The 21191-nt window shown below is 34.2% G+C and overlaps 1 protein-coding gene across 1 annotated transcript in view; it reads right to left on the bottom strand.

The window, feature by feature from the left end:
* STXBP4 (syntaxin binding protein 4) overlaps positions 1–21191 on the bottom strand; it is a gene marked incomplete at its 3' end in the record, with an annotated part of 127879 nt that overhangs the window by 79303 nt on the left and 27385 nt on the right. Inside the window, exons 7-10 of the mRNA XM_084237048.1 lie at positions 18188–18284; positions 16831–16922; positions 11629–11718; positions 8486–8551 (exon numbers count right to left, since the gene is read on the bottom strand). Of these exons, the coding sequence (XP_084093174.1) occupies positions 8486–8551; positions 11629–11718; positions 16831–16922; positions 18188–18284 (345 nt within the window). The remainder of the gene's footprint in view (positions 1–8485; positions 8552–11628; positions 11719–16830; positions 16923–18187; positions 18285–21191) is intronic.

A 21191-nucleotide genomic window follows, 5' to 3' on the forward strand; every position in this document is an offset into this window, starting at 1 on the left:
TAGGATTTTAGCTTTAATTCTGAGTTAGATGAAAAGTACTAGAATGTTCTAGCTTAAATTTTAAAAGGATGTTTCTCTGTTCAGGTTAGATTAAATGGGACTGGGGCAAGGGTAAGAGCAGGATGAGCTGGTAATTACAATAAATGCAGGAGATGATGGTGACTTAGGCCAGTGATGAAAGTGGTGAGAAGTGATAAAATTATATATATATATATATATATATATATATATATATATATATATGGCCAAGAGATTGGGGTTAGATTGTATGTGGAGTTGATAATTTGTGTTCCCTTATCAAATATCTTCAGTGGCAGTCCACTATCTAAAATCTCAGACTGATATTCAAGTGCCTATATACTTTGGGCCCAAGCAAACCCTTGACCCACATGTCATTTACCAACACTTTCAGCTGTCCATGTTTTCCTACATTCTTGGGCTTTTCATGATGGTGATGAAAAATAATACATCTCAAAACAGCATGTTTGACAATTTTAGGCTCTTAAACTCTCAAGTCTTATGAACAAACTACATAATAGACATCACATTTTTATACACAAAGATAAAAAACATTTAAACAAATAATAGTGAAGTTAGTATACAAAAGAAGGCTTACTTAACTCTGACAGGACTTTCCCTTTCATTCATTGATTTTCATGCCATATCCTCTGGAATGTTCTTCCCTTTCTATCACCAGTTCACGTGTCAACTTCTCAACTAAAATTATTTTCTCAGCCAGATTTAGGTTTTTCTCCTCTGAATCTGTGGCTAAAACAGATCATTTCCACCTCTTTTCAGCACTTAGTATCTTCTTGTTTCCTCTACTATTTATAATAATGACCATAAAAGTTAATATATGTTGACTGCTTACTATTTATCCATACAATGCATATTATTTAATACTTCGTACACTCCTGTGAAGGATCATGTTATCAAAGTTGTTTCATCCGTGAGGAGACTGAGGCTTAAAAAGGTAAAGAAGTAGTTCCTCCAATGACAAGAGCAAGTAAGAGGCAGGGTAGGGGCATAAACCTACATGGACCTAACTCCAAAGCCCATTATCTACTACACTACTCCTTATGTTAATCCAACCGTCATGACACGAGATTTTTTATTCTGCTCATTTTTTCTCAAATATGTCCCATCTCTTCCTACTGAATCTTGTTAAATTATGATACATATTAGTGTCATATTACTTATTCAGGCAGACCTGACCTTCCTTAACAACAGAAACTAATCCAGCCAGACAAATATAGGAGGGCCTCGTGTGGAAAGACTAGGTATTGCAGAAAAAGAAAGCAAAACGCATTTCCCTTTAGATTCACATCTCAATTACCCTTAATGTAATTATTATTTATCAATATGCTTGATACTCTAAAGTTTTTAAGTTCCAAGCATTTAGGAGATTAGAACATTTTAATCAAATGTAGAAAAAGCTCCATACTCTAAGTTATTCAACATGTAAAAATTAACAAAGAAGAATTTCAAATGTCTACTTTGGGGATGCAAAGAACCTAAAATGTATAAAAAGGCTTGGCCATATAAACTGATGCAGGCATTGAAGATGCAGAATTAAAAGATTTAAAAAGGCACACCAAGACACAAACAATGGGGTCTGAAAATTGGCTAAAAATTAGAGGGCTTGGGGGCCTCCCCGGTGGCGCAGCGGTTGAGCGCTGGGTTGCGAAGCTGCGCACGGCCTCTGCGGCGCCGGTTCGATCCCCGGCTGCTCCCCGGCCACCGGAGGAGGGTCCCACATGGCGTGCAGACCTCTCCTGCCGCCCGCTGCTCCCCTCAGCAGTGTACTTCAGTCCTTCTGCCTGCTCTGCTCCCCGCTCTGGCTCTGGTGAATTCTCTCACCCTCCCGCGCTTCTGACTGTACCCAGTGCATGTATAAACAAAAACAAACAAAACAAAAACCAGCAAAACAAATAAATAAAGCATGCCTCTATAAAAAAAAAAAAAAAATTAGAGGGCTTATGAAAACTTTTTATTTGGCAATAAGGCAAACATATATAAGAGTTGCAAGAATAGAAAGAGAACAAAGAATTATTCTCATACTCTTTGCCTAGATTTACTTAACTCACCAGTCACCCTTTTGTCAACATGTTTGTAAGTAAGAAATAAAACACTCTTGTAAACCACTGATATTTAGAGGTTATTTGTTGCTGAGATTTTGCATATTCTCCATCCCTCTCAAACATGTATATACACATGTTTACATATGTGTGTACATATGTCTACATACACATATACACACAATTTATAACTTACCCATTTGAGAGTAAGTTACATAATGGGCCTTTACCTTCCAAATCTTTATTATATCTTAAATATAAGGATATTCTATTATATAACCATGGCAAATTTACTGAATTTAAGTAATTTAACTTTGATTCAATACTTTAATCAATCATCTATATTCCAGCTTCCTCAATTGACCCAATAATGTCATTTATTGCATTTCTCCAGCACATCACAGGATCCAAGCTAGGGTCAGGCATTCTGTTTTCATCTCTTCACCCTCTTTTAATCTGGACAATTTTGTTGCCTTCCTTTCCACTATTATTTTTATCCCCCTATGGCACTGACATTTCTGAAGAATACAGCCCCCTACACACACACACACACACCCAATTTGTAAAAACATGAAACTGTCCTTCATTTCAGTATTGTCTGATGCCTCCTTATGGTCAGATCTAGGTTTACACATTCTCAGCCATGATACTAGACAGGTGATGTCTCATTTCAAGAACCACATCTGGAGTCACAAAGTCCATCTGTTCTTCACTGGTGTTATCAATTTTTAGCACTAGTTAAGAGGTTGTTTGATTTTACTACCATAAAATTACTATTTTTCACTTGCAAGAAATAAGCAGTTTATAGAGAGCCACTTTAAAAATGTGTAAGTATGCAAATGATCAATTCTTCATTAAAATTTCCCCCAGATTTAGCATCTTATGATTCTAATTTGAGTCAGTCTTTACTAAAATAGATGCAAAATGCTGATTTCCCAAATCTGGCAACCTCTCCGTAGCTTCCAGTCAACACTCAGCAGTCTATAATAAGCAAGAGTCCTCCTTTCTCCCTTTTAATTAACTAATTAATAAATTATACTATTTATTTATTGTATGAACTCATGAATTATGACTTTTTTAGGCCTGTAATTCTTTACTGTATTTAGTTATTTTGGCGCTCAAGTGTTTTCAGATTTGGCCAGAGGGAGCCCCTTCAAACTGGTTCCTTGCGACGTACACCAGTCATTTCAAGCACCTCTTTATTTTCTGGCATATGATGTTCCAGACTAATCTTACACTCACTTTCTCCAAGTCCTGAAGTCAGTAAATTCTACAAGAAATCTAGGCTCCTTTTAGTAACTGGACACTTAGATATGCTACTGGTATGCCTGTTTCTTGGCTCTTTCAGCTGAAAACTGGATCTATAGATATACATATATACACATACATGTGTGCACATGCACAAACATATTTTAGAATGTTCACATTAGACCTCCAATCCCAGGCTGTCCCACAGGATTTTTTCTTTACTTTTTCATTGAGATTCTGGCTTTCAACAACAATCAACACATTTGCCCAGACCTATAAAATATCCTATAGTAGTTTCAGAATTGCTTTGATCATAACTCTGTAGCAACCACAAAGCAAATACTAAAAAGGACTCAGGACTTGTCTCCAGTTCTTTTTCATTGTATTCCAAATTGTCAACACTCAACACAAATATGATTGTAAGTTACTTCGATGGGTTCTTTCCTTTTTTTCACCTTTAGTGTGATTATGGCATTCACTTGAAATACAAATAGTTTCATTTGTTTTAGTCTGCTTTTACTTTAAGTTTATTTTCCCTCTCCTATCTTTGATTTCTTTACATATCTTGTGAATGTGTAGAATGTGAACATTACCCAAAAGTAAAAATCACATTCAACAGTGTTCTTAGACAGGTGTCACTCCCTCCTGTATCTTACCCACCCACATTGTAGATAACCTAGATCACTGCTTGGTAGTTTAACCCTCTTTTGGTTTCTTTTGTAAAGATAAACTGATTTATATTTTCTCTTATTTATAAAAGAAAGCATTCTCCCTTCCTCTCTATTTCTCTCCCCCCCTCCACCTCTACCTATCTATCTATCTATCTTTATCTATCTGCCTTAGTACCTTGCTTTTTTAACTTGATAATAACTCCTGGAAATCACTGCATAGTACTTAGTAGATACTGTTCTTAGTCTTTCGTGCAGTGCTATACACTCTATGTATGTACCATAGTATATTCAATCAATTACCTACGTTGAGAGATTAAAGTAGGTCACAATATTTTCTAATTACAAATGACAATGCAATAACTACTATGCATATATATTATAATATTATTGGACATATGCCTTCAGGGTAGATTATTGGAAGTGAGATTGTCAGGCTGATGGGTAAACACATACATAGATTTGTTAGAAATGCCAAATTTCCTATCATAGGGGTATACCATTTTACATTCTCACCAGCAATGTACCAGAATGTTTTAAAACAGTCTTGCCAGCAATGTACTATCAAGCCTTTGAATTTTTGTTAATCCGACGGGTGAGAAATTAACATAGTTTTTTTTAATGAGCTTTGATGAGGAAAAATTTACCTATAATAAAATTTACTGATGTTAGGCATACACTTTGATAACTTTGCTTAACCTATGGTTACAAAAGTTTCTTCTAAAAATTAATAGTTTTAGTCCTTATGTTTAGATATATAAGCTATTTAGTTAGTTTTTGAGAATGATATGAGCTAGGGGTTGAGATTAATTAGATTAATTTTTTCTCACACAATTATTTTCTGTTTTAGTTCCATGTTTTGTGACAAACTTCTTTTCTCAATTGACTTGTCTGTGAGCCATTTCCATTTTATTTATTTTTATTTTATTTTTTTTTTAAAGATTTATTTATTTATTTATTTATTTATTTATTTATTTATTTATACAAGCACTGGGTACAGTCAGAAGTGCGGGAGGGTGAGAGAACTCACCAGAGTCAGAGTGGGGAGCAGAACAGGCGGACTGACGAAAGACATTGCTGAGGGGAGTAGTGGGTGCGGCAGAAGAGGTCTGCACGCCATGTGGGACCTTCACCGGCAGGCAGCCGGGGATCGAACCAGCGCTGCAGAGGCTGTGGGCAGCTTCGCAGCTCAGCGTTCAACCACTGCGCCACTGGGGAGGCCCTGTGAACCATTTCCAAATATCAAGTGACTGCAAAGGAGTCAATTTCCCCTGTTGTTGAATTGCTGTTAGCTCCAGGCTAAAGGCCTAAAATAGGAAATTTAGTTCATAGTTCACCTCCTCCAAGACGAACAGTTTGTCTGGTTGTCCTCCCCAGTTCCTTCAGCAGATGCTTATTGTAGAATGTGCTGGTTTTTGAGCTGACTTATGTCATCCATCAGTTTCCTACTGTATCATACTAGAAGGTTGAAGTCCTATCTCAGTGTAGATTTAATTGGTATTTCTCTTATTATGAGAAAGAATATTTTTAATTGTTTAAGGGCCATTTTCATCTTTTTTTTTCCTGAGTTCTGCACATTAACTTTATACATTGCTAGCTTGGGAATTAAGTTAGCTGTATCACTGATTCTCCAAGGTTTTCTGGATGACTATTATGTCATTTGGCATGCAGAAACAGTCTTATTTTTTCTTCTCCATTTCATATGCCCCAAGCTGCTTGCTTGTCTATTTACATTTTCTTTTTTTTTTTTGTGCTATTTTTCTCAGGTTTAAGCATCAAATGTTATACTTGCTTCAAGAAAAGAGTTTAGAATTTTTCTCTCATTTTTTTTTTATATTCTGAAGCCTTTTATGTAGCTTTGGGTTTGATTGTCAAAGATTTGGTTAAATTTCCCTGTGAAACCATCTGGCCTGGTCCTTTTCTGTAGGGTAGTTTCTAGGTAACTTTACTTCTTCTATGGAAATTGGTCTGTTGAACTTTTGGTCAGGCTATCTTTTGCTAAGAGTTAATAGATGCGTTAACACCATTCATGTTAATTAAGATGACTTATGTTTGGCCTCAATTCTGTCAAATTGTCTTTTTTTGGAATTATTATTTTTTTTAAAGATTTATTTATTTATGCATACAAGAACTGGGATACAGGTCAGAGGTGGAAGGGTGAGAGGATTCACCATAGACAGAGTGGGGGAAAGAACAGGCGGATTGACTGAAGTACACTGCTAAGGGGAGCTGCAGGCAAGTCAGGAGAAGTCTGCTGCGCCATGTGGGTAGCTCCCTGGGCAGGGATCGAACTTGTGCTGCAGTAGCTGCGGATGGCTGCGGTCAGTGGCTGTGGACAGCTTCATAGGTTGCATCTTAACCCCTGGTGCCACCAGGGAGGCCCTTTTTTTGGAATTATTGTGCACATTCTCTTTATTGTGTGTGCCCTCTTTGCTCTAAAATTTTTTGTTTTGGTATTTAAAAAGGTCTGTATTGGGGCCTCGCCGACTCTTGCCAAATTATTCCAGTCATGAAACATATCCTCTACTAGATTCTGCAGGAATACTACCTATATACACTATTCCCTAAATTCTGGCATATTCCAAGTCACTTTTCTATGGCCTTGATATTTGAGAGTTAGTTTGGTTCTATACAATATTCTTGATTTACATTTTCTGTTAATTTCTTGAAAATGTCTCTCCACTATTGCAGTACTTTGCATGTTGTGTGGGAAGGCTAATGATGGTCTAATTCTACTTCCTTATAAGCTGTTAGATCTTTTCATTTGGAAGTTCTGTACATTCTTTTCTCTGTCTTTGAAGTCTAATAGTTTCACTTGGAAATGCCTTAGAGTTGACCTAGCTAAGTCAAATTTCTCTACTCCCCAATTATAAATTCAGGTCTCTTATTGTATCTGAAAGTTTTTCTTGGATTACAGTTTAAAATGTTAGTGCTATTCAGATGTTTGGATTTAATTCTTTAAGAACCTCATTTACTTCTTTACTTTATTCTCATTTTTCTGGTTTTCTTCAATGATTCTTCTTTTGAGTAATTTCTTCCTTGGGTAGCTTGTTCATTTCCAATATAATGCTGTCTTCTATTTCTTTCCTAAGCTTTATGAACTCTCATTTTATTTCTTCCTGATTTTTTTTTTGGTCAATTTCTATCCTAAGTTTTAAAATTTCTGATGTGAGATTTTTTTTTTCTTAGTACCAAAATGCTTGTGAATATTTGAGTTTACAGTGTTATGTTACAGTTTACTTCAGCTTTGTAGTTGAATTGTTTTGGGAAGTTTTCATAAGGAGGAGGGCCTTAATTCATACTGACTGATTTTTACCATTGTTTTATATTGCTGGAAACAGATTCCTTTCCCCCTACTTCTTTCTCTTTCATAGACAAGTTCTTAATTCAACAGCACCCTCTTCTGTGCAACATCTATTATGGATCAGGTTTTGATGGTCAAGGCGCAGGGTAAATGGAGAGAATTGGTATTTCTTGTTTCTCTTTCATTTCTGCAAGATCCTTAATTTTCCTCTCTTATTTCCTTTTTTCCCCTTCTGGGCCTGTCTCCAAAGGATATCAGTCCTCTACTTGGTTCTTCCCCAGAAGCAATGATTCTATAAGGTTGCCTCTTGTGCTATACACACTTTCAAGTGCTGAGAACCACTGAATCCTAACCTGTGCTCAGTATTTTGGCATTAACTGTTGCATTTTCTCTTTCTGGGTGATTTTATTTCTACTTTATCTAATTACTCTGTTTATTCCTAGTCTTTTAAGCCTCATTTCCCCTCTGTTCTACTGTATCCAGGTTTCAGTGGCAGGCAAGCTGCCGGACGTCGCTGGGGTTTTTGTAGTCTGTTTAACATGTACTCTGAAGGTTGTAGTGTTCTCTGTTCATGTTGTAGGAATGGATCCTATAAGCCTTTATTTGTTCTTACTTGCTGATTTTATGTTTTCTGGGGGATTTTATGGGGAGAGTCAAAATCTGTAGATTGCCATTGATACCTAGCAATGTTGTCTTAACTTTCTATTCATTTGCTATTTGTAAAACTATTTTATGATAATGTAATCATATCTGTTTTGTTGTAAGCTCCCTGAAATTTTTGAACACTGATGCAGAGTGAAAAAGTATTCTGCACTGAGGGTTTTTTGTTTTTGCAGGTTTGTGTTTTCCTTCAGTAAAATGTGTTATGAGTAAGAGAAGGAAAAGAGAAAAGGACAAGGGAAGGTGAAGAAAAGAAATAGAACAGTAATGAAACTGATCATTTCATTTCAGTCCATGGATGGATCTCTGGTTTTGAAAGCAATTTTGAAGAGTAGTTTTAGTATCTGAGCAATAGTAGCAGGACTTCAACACAGATACAGCCTCTAAGTGTGATTGCTTTTAAGATACAGACATCTTATACTATTATATACATTGGTAAGCTCTGGGATATTATAAAGCATCCTTGCTTTATATCATATCTGTTTACACATGCACACGGAACACATGTATACCACACATGCACTTACTTGTTTCACAATCTGGAGTTCTTCTGTTAATTGTTTCCTTTGCCTTTCTGATTCAAACAATTTTTCCTGTATTTAAAAATCACTGAGTTAGTAAATTGCTATGAGGTTATCAATGGATAACTTTTTAGTGCTTTATTTCAAATTCCCCAAACATCCAAGTGCTGCAATCTGAAAATGTAGTCCCAGTTACTTTTCTGGCTTTCTACATGCCATTTAGAAGTAATTAGTTATTTCCTATATAAGTGTGATAGAAATATATTTCCTATTTCTGTTTCACAAGTTAGCCATTTTGTAAAATCTCAAAATCTGATGACCAAAAGTGAACCAGGAACAACATGTATAAATACTAACTGTATTTTTGGTAATACTTATCATCACCAAAGAACTTAGAAATTGAAAAGCATCATTTACATGGTAAGTTTTGGGATATTATAAAGCATCCTTGCTTTATATTTTATGAAAGTATATACTTCCAAGTGAGAAATAAAGGTCTCTTACTGTACTAAACATGAAACATACTATTGGGTTGACTATTATCTTCCTAACTTAGCTGACTCTTAGAAGATTATCTATAAAAATGAAGATATGGCTGGTATAACCAAAATATGAATTAATTATTAAGGTAGAAAAATAATTTTCACACAAATCAAATATTAATAATTTTCACACAAATCAAATATTTTCACACAAATCAAATATTATCACAAATCATATATTAAAATTAAGATAAAGATATGCTTTAAAATGTTCAATTTTTTAAGTATTTCATAAATAAATCCACATTTATTGCTCAAATTAGAAATACTAAGAGTAATTTAATAACCATTATACTATAGACAAGCCTAGGAATTGCTCAAAGATTAAGTAGAACAGTATATATTCAGGGCAACATTGCAATGTTATAAGAAGCAATCTGCTTTCTGGTATATTTCAGATCATTCTGTCTGAGAAATGAAATGAGGGTGATGAAGATGAATATAATATAGCAATCTAATGAATCTTCCATAGACCAGGAGTGAAGTGCACTGGCTCCCCTGCTTTCATGCTCAGCAAATCACCTTCACTCTTTGTGTCCTAGATTTTTACATCTGTGAGTGGAAAATACATCTATTTTATTTCTGCTTTGCAAACAATAGCATTGTAAATTCTGCAGAAAGGCTTCAGGTTAAACAAAGCCTAGTGCACTTTTAAAAATCATTCTTGCAAAATAAAAATTAGTCATTGGCATCAAGTTTTTATTTGTCCCTCATGTTTGACAGGAAGAATAGAGATATCACAGAATATAACAGGAAGAGATGAGAAACTATCTACATAGTCTATGAATTTTATTTAACAACCTCTATTATTTTTCTTTGTGTGTATAATACAAATGGAAATTTATTCAATTTGAACTATTACAATTGTACAATTGATCAAAGATATAACTACAAAGCTATTTATGGTGGAACTATTTTTAATAATGAGAAATGGCAATAGCCTAAATATCCATCAATAGGGAACTGGCCAAATAACCTAGGATTTGACAAGTCTATATATATTAACCTGAAAAGTAGCTTCATCCATAATACTAACTAGAAAAAAAGAGGCAAGCTGTAAAAAAATGGGCAACATATGAAGGAATTTATGTAAAAGTTAAAATACATACTTATTTATATATATATATTTAGGAAAATATGACTGGGTACAAAAGAAACTGAGAGAATAAACAAGATATATTTAATAGCTTCCTCAAGAGTTTAGATTTAAAAACTAAGGTGGTAAGGAAATTTCATTCTTTATTACAAAGATATTGCTTTAATAAAAAATAAACAATAGAATTTCATTTAAGTAAATGATTAAAAATAATTTAGAAATATCTTCCCATGGTGAATTAATGATAAATCAAGCAGGTAAGTTGTTCTTCTTGAAGATTTAGAAAATATAAAGGATTTCTGTAAAAATAAGGATATCATTTAAATTTGATATTTTACTAAAAAAAAGAAAATATATAAAGAAAATCAAAATCTTAAGGTACATTTGGGATAGATTGTGTGCTTTTTCTTCCCTTAAGTCACACTGCCTTAATTCTAAATTATGTTAGCAAAACAAGATGTCCCTGAAGCATAAACATGAATGTGGGAGAAATGTATTTCCCAATGAACAGCTGAAGATCCAAAATTGTCATAGTTTTCTTTGTTGGCTCCCCACCCAATCTTTCTTGGCTTCCCATCCTTGCCACAAATGTGAAAAGAAGAAAAAAAGGTGACAAGTAGCCAGAGATCAGAAGATATGTACAAAACCTACTACCTGCAATAAATCTTACCTGAATAATGCAAACATAAACAATAAGTGTGTGGACTAAAAAATTAACTTTCTGAATGTGAACTAAAGAAATAAATTTCAGGGCCTCCCTCATGGCATAGGGGTAAGTCTCAGAGCTATAAAGATATAGTCAGCCATTGCAGCATGAGCTCGATCCCTGGCCAGCGAGCTAACCAACGAAGCTTAGCAGACCTCTCCTGTCTCGCCTGCTGCTCCCCTCAGCAGTGTATTTCAGTAGATTTGCCTCTTCTGCTCCCCACTCTGTCTCTGGTGAATCCTCTCATCCCCTGCACCTCTTGCCTAGACCCCAGTTCTTGTATGCAAAAATAAATAAAAATAATTTTTAAAAAAAATTTTAAAAAGAAGTAAATTTCAAACAATTCTTATATTAATAACCAATAACAATTGCTATCAATATTAAATTGCTTGATAGCATATTATTTAGTTAAAAATAAAACTAAGCTCTACTACTTCAGAACTCAACACAAGATCATTTTCTTTTGTCTCCTTTTTCTTTTTTTAATTTTTCCTTGAAAGATTTATTTATTTATTTATTTATACAAGCACTGGGTATAGTCAGAAGCGCGGGAGGGTGAGCGAATTCACTAGAGCCAGAGCGGGGAGCAGAACAGGCAGACTGACGAAGTACACTGCTGAGGGGAGCAGCGGGCATGGCAGAAGAGGTCTGTCGCACCATGTGGGACCCTCACTGGTGGCCGGGCATCAAACAGGTGCTGCAGAGGCTGGGCAGCTTTGCAGCCCAGCACTCAACCACTGTGCCACCGGGGAGGCCCTGTTCCTTTTTTCTAAAGAAAACGTAAGTGAATTAAATTGGAAGTTACCTTAAGTCTATTCACTTCTTCCAGTGCATCATTTCTTTCACGCTTGAGTCTTTCTATTTCATCTGCTTCTAAAGAATCACAGTGAAGGAGCTGTCAACATTAAAATACAAAAGTTATGCATTAGATACTAATTATAAGAAGGAACATAAAAATTCTTTTTGATGAGTCTTAGGCTTATGCATTCTATTAATAAATATTTTGGAATCAGATGATTTCACTTAAGCTTAACTTTATGCTACTGTTTCTTAAAACAGAATTTAGATTTTTATGAAGTATATATTCTCTGTTGTCATCTTTATGATTCTTATTTGAACAATGTAATTTTCCTAAAAAGTCTAAATACCAATACTGTTTATAATGTCAAAAAAGACTTTATGGGGAACACAATAGCCTATGGTGGGTACTTTGGTGGTGGGTGCACTATGGTATTAACACCTTAAGGGGAGGATCCTATACTCCTAAGATACAAAAATGTAAACCTATATTGCCTCAATTTAAGAGAAAGACTTCCTTAGAGTTATGAACATAGTCTATTCCATAAAGACATCCACTTCAAATACATGGTTTCTAAGGTTAATAAAATACTGGACATTATCAACCAAGATAGTTTACATGAACCCAATAAATTCTATTAATCAATTATGTGTCTTCTTTTACCTAAACAATGTAATATAACAGTCAAGTGGCTTAAAAAGATTCCTGCATAGAACTGTAATTGAAAATAATTTTAGCAATTCATGTGCTTGTGAACAACTACAGAATAGCAAAAATGACAACTTTTTTCTACTTCTACATGATTTCTTTTAATTACAAGGTAAAAAAACAATGACAAACTTATCAGAGGTAAAAATCCAAGTTCTAATTATAGTCATCTTCTATTAATATTTAAAAGTTATAACAGAATTTTTTAATAAGGCAATGTAATTTAAAGGATTAAGTGGAGAATGTGATAGCTGTAAATCTGGGCTTAAAAGAGTACTTCAGTTAGGAAAAGTGATTCAGAGTAGGAAAACAATACAAATTATTAATAATATCAATCATTTATTAGTAACTTGTGCATTTACAGTGCTAAGAAATATATATGTATGGATATATGCAATATTATATTGTTATTATAATCTTTTACAGATGAGAAAATGAGCTCAAAATATTAGCAATTTGCCTAAGGTTTCATAGCTAATAAACGGGCACTCTTACCACAATTTACTTTTGATATAGCCATTCAATTGTGTTTAAGTTGTTAAAATGCTGGGGGGTAATTGATTTAACAAGAACCCAAATGTGGACAGCCTGTACTAGGGGATTTACAACATTTAGTCAGTGATCTTAAGATAATCCATTCATGATACTTGATCACTATGGTAAACTCTTCATCTGATGAGCTGATGTTTATCATATTCTAAGTGCAGGCACCAACCTTGCCTTTTCTGTGTGTAACCTGGTACCAAGGTATAACCTGTGCAGCAGCTGTAGCAGTGATTAGAGTTATAGTGAGTTAATTATATATTTTTGGTTATAAATAGTGAGATAATTATGTATCTTTGGTTCTAAAATTTATATATTTTGGTGTGCCATTTTTCTCCAAAACCAAATGATGTTTGTCATCTAAACCAAAATAGCACTGATATATACTGATTCAGCAATTCCCCATGAAATTAGATTAAAGGATGAGCAAAAGAAGCTAGTTACAAAGGAGTACATGCTCATGTTTTACGATTCTAATTATTATAATGTTCAAGAACAGGCAAAAGTAATCTATGCCGATAGAAATAAGAACAGTGTGAAGGGGGACAGGATGGCTGGCTGGGAAGTTGGCAGGAAAGAAGCTTTTGAGTGAGATCACACCTGAAAGTTGTACAATTGGATTTTTCTATTTTACTGTGTCCATTACACCTCAATAAAATTATTTTTAAAATAGATTAAGGAAAAAAGAAGCCATCTCTAACAGTCAAAAAGAGGAAACACAAAAGTAAAAGACAACCATTCCTAACAAATGGATTATAAATTCTGACCCTGTTGTTTGTAACAATGAGAAAGTTCAAGGGATAACCACAGTGGAACTCCCCCACCCTAGTAGAGTGTCAGCTTTCTCAACAACAGATCAGTTGATATACTTCAAAAGAAGCAATTCTGGCTTTTAACTAAAACAAATTAAGAATTACACCACAAAATAGAGTTTTACTTGTTTTTGATGAGCTGCTAGACAAGCAGTGATTTTTATAGTGTCTTTCAAACTGTGGTATATGACCTGTTAGTAAATTATAAGACCAATTTTTAATATATATATGTGTGTGAAATAAAATGTATTCTAACTGTGGATTCAAGTGAACAAAAAAGATAGCCAACACTTTACAAGGATATCTTCTGTGTGTTGACAAGCACAATACAATAAAGGAAACCTTATAAACTGATCTAATGCTTACTGCACAACATTTTGATCTGAAGTCACAAACAGGAAGGAAATTACTGGCATACAGAGGACCTTGCACAATTGCCATTAGCACTCTGGTCTTACTATCAAAGTATCACAGACTGAATACATTCTTATGCCCTAAAATCGTATTGGTAAGGAGGAACTAAATTACTATTTTGAAGCAGGCTATTTCTTTGCAGCTAGGAAGAAAAGTTTTGCACGTTCATACAAAGCACTCTCAATCACCCACTTCACTTATGTTGTAAACCACCTAACCACCATTGTCTTTCCTCATCAAAAGAGGGTATGATAGGAATTGTTTGGCAGTAAGAAAACAATGTTTAGTTGTCAAAATTAGGTAGATAAAAACATAGTATCCAGGGCCTCCCGGTTGGCGCAGCAGATTGAGCGCAACACTGTGAAGCTGTCTGCAGCATCTGTAGCATGGGTTTGATTCCGGCAGGCCAGGGAGAAACCCACATAGCAAGGTAAACCTCTCCTGTCTTGCCCGCTGCGCCCCTCAACAGTGTTTTCCGTCAGTCTGCCTGTTCTGCTCCCTGCTCTGTCTCTAGTGAATCCTCTTACCCTCCTGCACTTCTGACATGTACCCCAGTTCTTGTATAAATAAATAAATAAATCTTAAAAAAAACAAAAACAGCATCTGAATGAACAGTAGGAAAAAAACATAGTCTTACAGTTTCAGTTTTTCTACCCTAAATGCTACAGAATTAGTTCTAATAAATCTGTGCCTCGATTCTAGGAAAATGGGTGATCTCCTGAGAGTTTCTAAACAACTAAGTCTTTGGGTGATTGGACAACATGCTTAGTAGTACAAGAGACTGTTCATTACATTGAACAAAATTATATGAGATATTGCCATCTATGAAATAAAAATCAATTTCACCAAAAATAAAAATTAAATACTGGGGGAATAAAATGCTCCATATTAATTTTTAATAAATTTGATATCTTAATGAAAGGAAGACAAACATTAATAAAATGATTCAAGAAAAGGACAAGAATTTGAACAATCTTAGAAGACTTTAAAAGTAAAAATTTCTCTTCTGAAACAAAATTTGGAGGAACGAAGTTTCTGTTATTTAAACTCTCCCAGAAAATAAAAATGGTATAAAACTTTATTTTTCAGTAAGATAATACTAGCTATAAGAAAATTAAATGTAAAGTGATTCAAATATCATGGAAATTTCTCTCTTGCTCACTTTTGCTGCTCCTCTTCAAAAATACTAAGAAAAGGTTAAAATTCATGAGAGAAAATATATAATTAATTTTAAATGTTTATCCAAGGGAAATTGCAAAACAACTGGAAGAAGAAAATTCAGCAAGATGGTTTCACATAAAAGAACCATTCAAAAGTTAGTATCTTTCTAATCATCAGAAAACTTAACACAGTGGGTCTCCCCGGTGGCACAGCAGTTGTGCGCTGGGCTGCAAAGCTGCCCGCAGCCTCTACAGCACCAGTTCAATCCCCGGCCACCAGCGAGGGTCCCACATGGCATGCAGACCTCTCCTGCCATGCCCACTGCTCCCCTCAGCAGTGTACTTCGTCAGTCTGCCTGTTCTGCTCCCTGCTCTGGCTCTGGTGAATTTTCTCACCCTCCCGTGCTTCTGACTGTACCCAGTACTTGTATAAATAAATAAATAAATCTTTAAAAAAAAAAAAAAAGAAAACTTAACACTGAAAAAAAAATGTCATTACCAATAGCATCACAAACTATAATTATTCAGATTCAACAAAAAATATTCAAGATACAATTTTCTCTCCCTAAAACATTAGCAAAACCCAGAATGAGTGGAGGAAAAAAATCATGTTAATTGTTTCCCAATTCATCCTCTAAGTTCAATGCAATTCCAATGAAAAAAAGTCCCAACTGAATTTTTATTACTATGGAAAATGATTATAAAAAGTGAAAATAAATCCAAGGATTTAACCTACCAGATAACAAAGAATCTATTAACTATAAAGCCAGAATAATTAAAATAGCATTGTACTGGCAGAGAGACCTGTATAACTAGGCAGAAGTTAGTATACAACAATGTTGGTATTTCAAGTTAGTGGCAAAAATGGAGAAGATGGTCATTAAATAAATGATAATAAAACAAGGGCAAGTGGTTATCCATTTGGGTAGACAGGAATAAGTTTAGAGTGAATTAAATACACAAATTATATGCAATAGAGGGAAGCTTTCCTTAATACAATATTTTTAAATGATAATGACAAAGACTGAAAGATACGTCAATATAAATATTAACATTCTGTAGAAGAAGTGATTACAAAATTAACAAGACTTCACAAATCCATTTTATATAAAGCACACAAACAGGTAAAACAATTCTGTGTTAGAAGGCAAATGAGTAGTTAACTTGATTGGGGGAAGAGAGAGCATTAATGACTGGAAAGAAACAAGGGTAGGAAAGCAGCAATGTTCTAGTAATTCTTTAATGACATCTCCTGACCTGGATGCTGATTACATGAGGATAGTTTAGGCTGTAAAATTTCAGTGGGTTTTACAATTAGTATAGAAGTACTGTTATGGGGTGTACAGCATGAGGGGTTGGGAGTAACATGAGGGGACAGTGAGAAAGGAGGAGATAGAAGATCAAGATGAAATTTTATAATTGATTTTAGATTAACTTATTTTACATATTTATTTAAAGAACATGCATTACTTGCATAATTTCTAAAAAATAACGAAAAACTTACATATCATACAACATTCAAGATTTACGATACAAATGTTATCAACACATGTCTATAACGTGTACTCTACCTGCGAATCTAAAAGGTTGGAAATTTCATGTGCGCCAACATTTACTTCATCCAACTGTAAGCAAAACAAGTTCCTGGCAACCTGGACAAAATCTAAATGGAACACATACCAGTCAGAAGACAGCTTAATCTCATTTAAATATTACTTTTTCTATATGAAGTTGATATTATATAATTGATGCTTCAAATTTAACATGCTTAAATAAGTTACCTTAAAATGGTGTGATAAATATAAGTTCAAATAAGAAGTAGAGAAAATTGCTTTAACTTACTTCAGTAAATTTTACCAGTTAATAAATCAGTTAAGATGATAATAAAGCAAATACATATCACAATCAGATCTATTCCTCTAACTCATTATGAGTAAAATTTTTCCTAAAACGTGACAATATTATGATACACCTTTTCTAGCAGGAAGAACCCAATGTTTAATAATAATAATAACAATAATAACAACAATAATTATAATACTACCAGCAGTTAATACTCATGTAACAGCCTGTGCAAGTACTTTCACCTCACAATTTTGGGAGGTAGGGCCTCTAGTCCTCTCTATTTTACAGACTGCAGATAGGGCAAGTGAACTACCTTTAGCATCTGGGCTGTATACCTGCCTCGACACACTAAGTCAATTACTTTCCCCTGTACTTTCTGTCCTTATATGTTGTGGTTTTAGTTACACATGCATTTGTGTTTCTGATTCTCATTATTTTGGGAAGATTTCCAAAAGAAGAGGGGAGCAAATTTATATTTTCCATCACTTCAAAACCAAAAAGTGATTTTAGTTTTTTAGCAATAAAGATATTTTAAAATGACATAATGTTGTATTTACAATATAAGGAAAAATACTTAACACTGTCAAAGATACAAAAAAGCTATTATATTTACACATTACAAGACACAGAACAAACATGTTTAAAATGTCTCTGGAAAACAATTTATCAATATATATACACACACACATAATGCATTGACTAAGTTTGTAACATTATGTGATCTTTAATAACTGTAAAAAATTAGAATACTAACTATAAAAAATTAGAATCTCGCAGTAGCAGAATTAGGACATCTATATTTTATATTATTTATTATTATTAAAACACTATTACATAAAAAATAAAAAAGAATATAATAGAATGATATTTTAGAGCTGAAAGAGTCTAAGAATCTTTCTGCTGACCCAGCCAGGCCAGTATTTCTAGCTGAGCTTTTAGGGAATTGACTGAGGAACTTGAAATAGATGTGGTTTCATTTTTCTCTCCTTCTTCCTAAAGAAGAGGTACTCTTAATGAAAACAGGTCACAATAAATCTCCTACCAAATTTCTGTAATGATACAACATGATGAACCTAATATTACCTCCAAAAGACACTGTTCCCTTTGGGTCCACTTGTACTTGCTGTCTCAGAGCTTGGTGTTGTTCCTTTGTGGGCTGAATACCAAGATAATTTAGAGCCTAGAAGGAAAAGGACTCATGTAAAGCAATTTTTTAAATCCCCAAAGAATAAAAGTTTTCATTACAACTTTATGTTATAGCCCAGTGAAAAGAACCAATATCAGCAACAGTGACCAGAATTAGAAGCCCCAAGAAAGTTAGCTGATTATTTGTAGATTAATTTTCCAAAACATATTAGCTTCCTTATCCCACCTCCACCACATCTTTTTTTTTTTTCTTCAAGGCAAGGCCATTCAATAATGCCAAATTTATAACCACAATCATAGAACCACACCTCCACCTACCTCTTGGTTTAAAATATGTGATATGGCAAAAGTATAACAGCAAGGAAATCCTATTAAATCAGATTTAACTTTAATTTCTATAAGCAGCACTCTAAAATATGGGTATTTGGTTAAGAAATGTTTTATACCTGAGAACAAAACAAATGTTGATAGGTACTGGGTTAATATAACAGATTCTAATTTTTAGTTAAATTTGAGGTAGGCTTACCCAAATAGTAAATCAAAAAGCTTTCTCTAGAACCCACTTTTCTCTACCATTTTTAGTAGCCACTGATTAAAAATTCAAAGACTAACATAATATACATCCCCTGCTTGGGTTTTAGTCACAGAACCATAGTTTTTAGCAAGAATCATTGCCATCCAGACAAAAGGTATTTCCCAACCCATTCTGCAGGTTGATGAAGCCATGTGATTCAATACTGGCCAAGGAGATAAAAGGCAAAGTGCTACAGGGAACTTCTGGAAAGTCTTTCAAAGGTGTGGCAGGCACTTCTTTCCCCCTTGCCTTTCTTCTTTAGGGTTAATTAAAAGAAAGAAAAAGACCAAAATAAAAGGAAGAAAGAAGTAAGGAGGGAAGCAGAAAGGAGGGAATAAGAGGAAGGGGAGAAAAGAAGGGAGAGAAGAAAGGAAGAAAGAAGGAAAGAAAAGATTGTTGGAACTTTAGTTTATGAAGTACCCCCAGGAGCAGAAAGAGAGTTGGAGTATGGGTCCCTGACATTCTGGGAACCTCCATGCCAGTCCTCATTACCTTCTTTCAGGTTTCTTTTGTGTGTAAGATTAAAAAAGTTTTCTAAAGGAAACCAATGTTATTTTAGGTTCTCCAGTTATTTATAGCAATACCTAATCATAGCTAATACACAGGGCTTGACCAGATGCCATATTACTTATTGAATTCTAACAAGAACATATATAGTGACAAGGAGATCAAAACTAAAATATCGGCAACGTTTAGTATTGACAATTATCCCTTATAAATTTCTTCTTCCTCTAGAATCTGTTTAGTCATTCATCATTTCATTCACCAGATATTTATTTAGTGCTTACTAATTGCCTTGCCAGACATTAAACTAAGCAAAGAGATATATGAACAAGATATATATAGCCACTAACCTTAAAGAGCTACAACCTCTACGAAGAGAATAAAATGTAATAAATGGGCCTCCCTGCTGGCGCAAGGGGTTAAGTCTCAGCACAATGAAGCTTTCCTCAGTGACTGCAGCATGAGTTGAATTAGTTGAGTTCGATCCCGGCCAGGGCCCTAACCCACACGGTGCAGCAGACCTCTCCTTTCTTACCTACTACTCCCCTCAGTAGTGCATTTCAATGGATCCGCCTGTTCTGCTCCCCACTCTGTCTCTGATGAATTCTCTCACCCAGCACCTCTGGCCTGCACTCCAGTTCTTGTATGCATATATAAATAAATCTTTAAAAAAATGCTAATAAATGTAGTAAGTAATTTGCAGCAGGATATATATATATATATATATACCATGGCAAAAACAAAGTGGATAATGTCTATCTGGCTGGGCACAGTGAGAGGAGACAGGATTTGGAAGGGAGAATATCAGGAAGGATTCTTGCGAAGTGTTCTGTAGTTTAGTGTAGCATTGTATGCCTAGTCTGTCAAAAATAATTGCCTTACATAACACAAAAATAATGACTACTAATTTTTGCATGTCCTTTTTTCCCTTTTGTCCTAAAAATGTTTAACTACAAGGGGGTGGGGAAGTAAAACAAAGAACACCCATGAACTCACTAAGTACTCATTGATATTTACTTGAAAATTATACCCATATGTAAGAAATAAACATAGACTTGGTTGAAAGTTTTCCCCATTTTGCCTCAACAACCACGATCCTAAGATTGGTATATCCTTCCTATGTATGATTTGATGCTATTACTACATAAGCATGCATATTCTAATAAGTACTCCAGTATATTAAAAATTTACATGAATAGCAAAACAAAAAGGAAAATATTACAAAGTACGTTTATTTTCATATCAAATATTTCATAATTGTTCAATATTGTTATACAAAAAATTAGTTTACTTATTTTAACTTTAGTATCCCACTGCATAAATATATTATGATTTATTATATATTTCCTCATCAATGCACTTTTATAATTACTCCATCTGTAATTTATTACAAAACATTGTACATGTTTCCTTGTAGAGATGTGTGAAAATTTCTCTATTCTCCATCCTTGGAAGAGGAAATTCTGAATAATTGGGTATGTCTATTGTCAACTTTAATATATTGCAAAATTTTTCTCCAAATTGATGGTACCAATTCATGCACACCACTAGTATATAATAATCTCTCCTATTTCTACATTTTCAACAGCATTTTGCTTTCACACTTTCTTTTTTGTCATTATGCTGGGTATGAAACAATACATTGTCTGTTAACAGTACACTGTCTTGAATTCCCCTAAGATTAAACTTTTAACATGTTTATTAGCAATGTTTTGATTTATAAATTATTAAGCAATTTTTAAATTTTCATGAGTTTTAAGGAGTATCTTTTGTTATTTAATTTCTAATGTGTTGGCATTCTTCCAAGTGTGACAACTAAACAGGTCTCCAGATATTGCCAAATATCCCCTAAGGCCAAGAAAA

Source organism: Talpa europaea (assembly GCF_964194135.1).
Source record: "Talpa europaea genome assembly, chromosome: 7".
In the NCBI taxonomy this organism is placed as follows: Eukaryota; Metazoa; Chordata; class Mammalia; order Eulipotyphla; family Talpidae; genus Talpa; species Talpa europaea.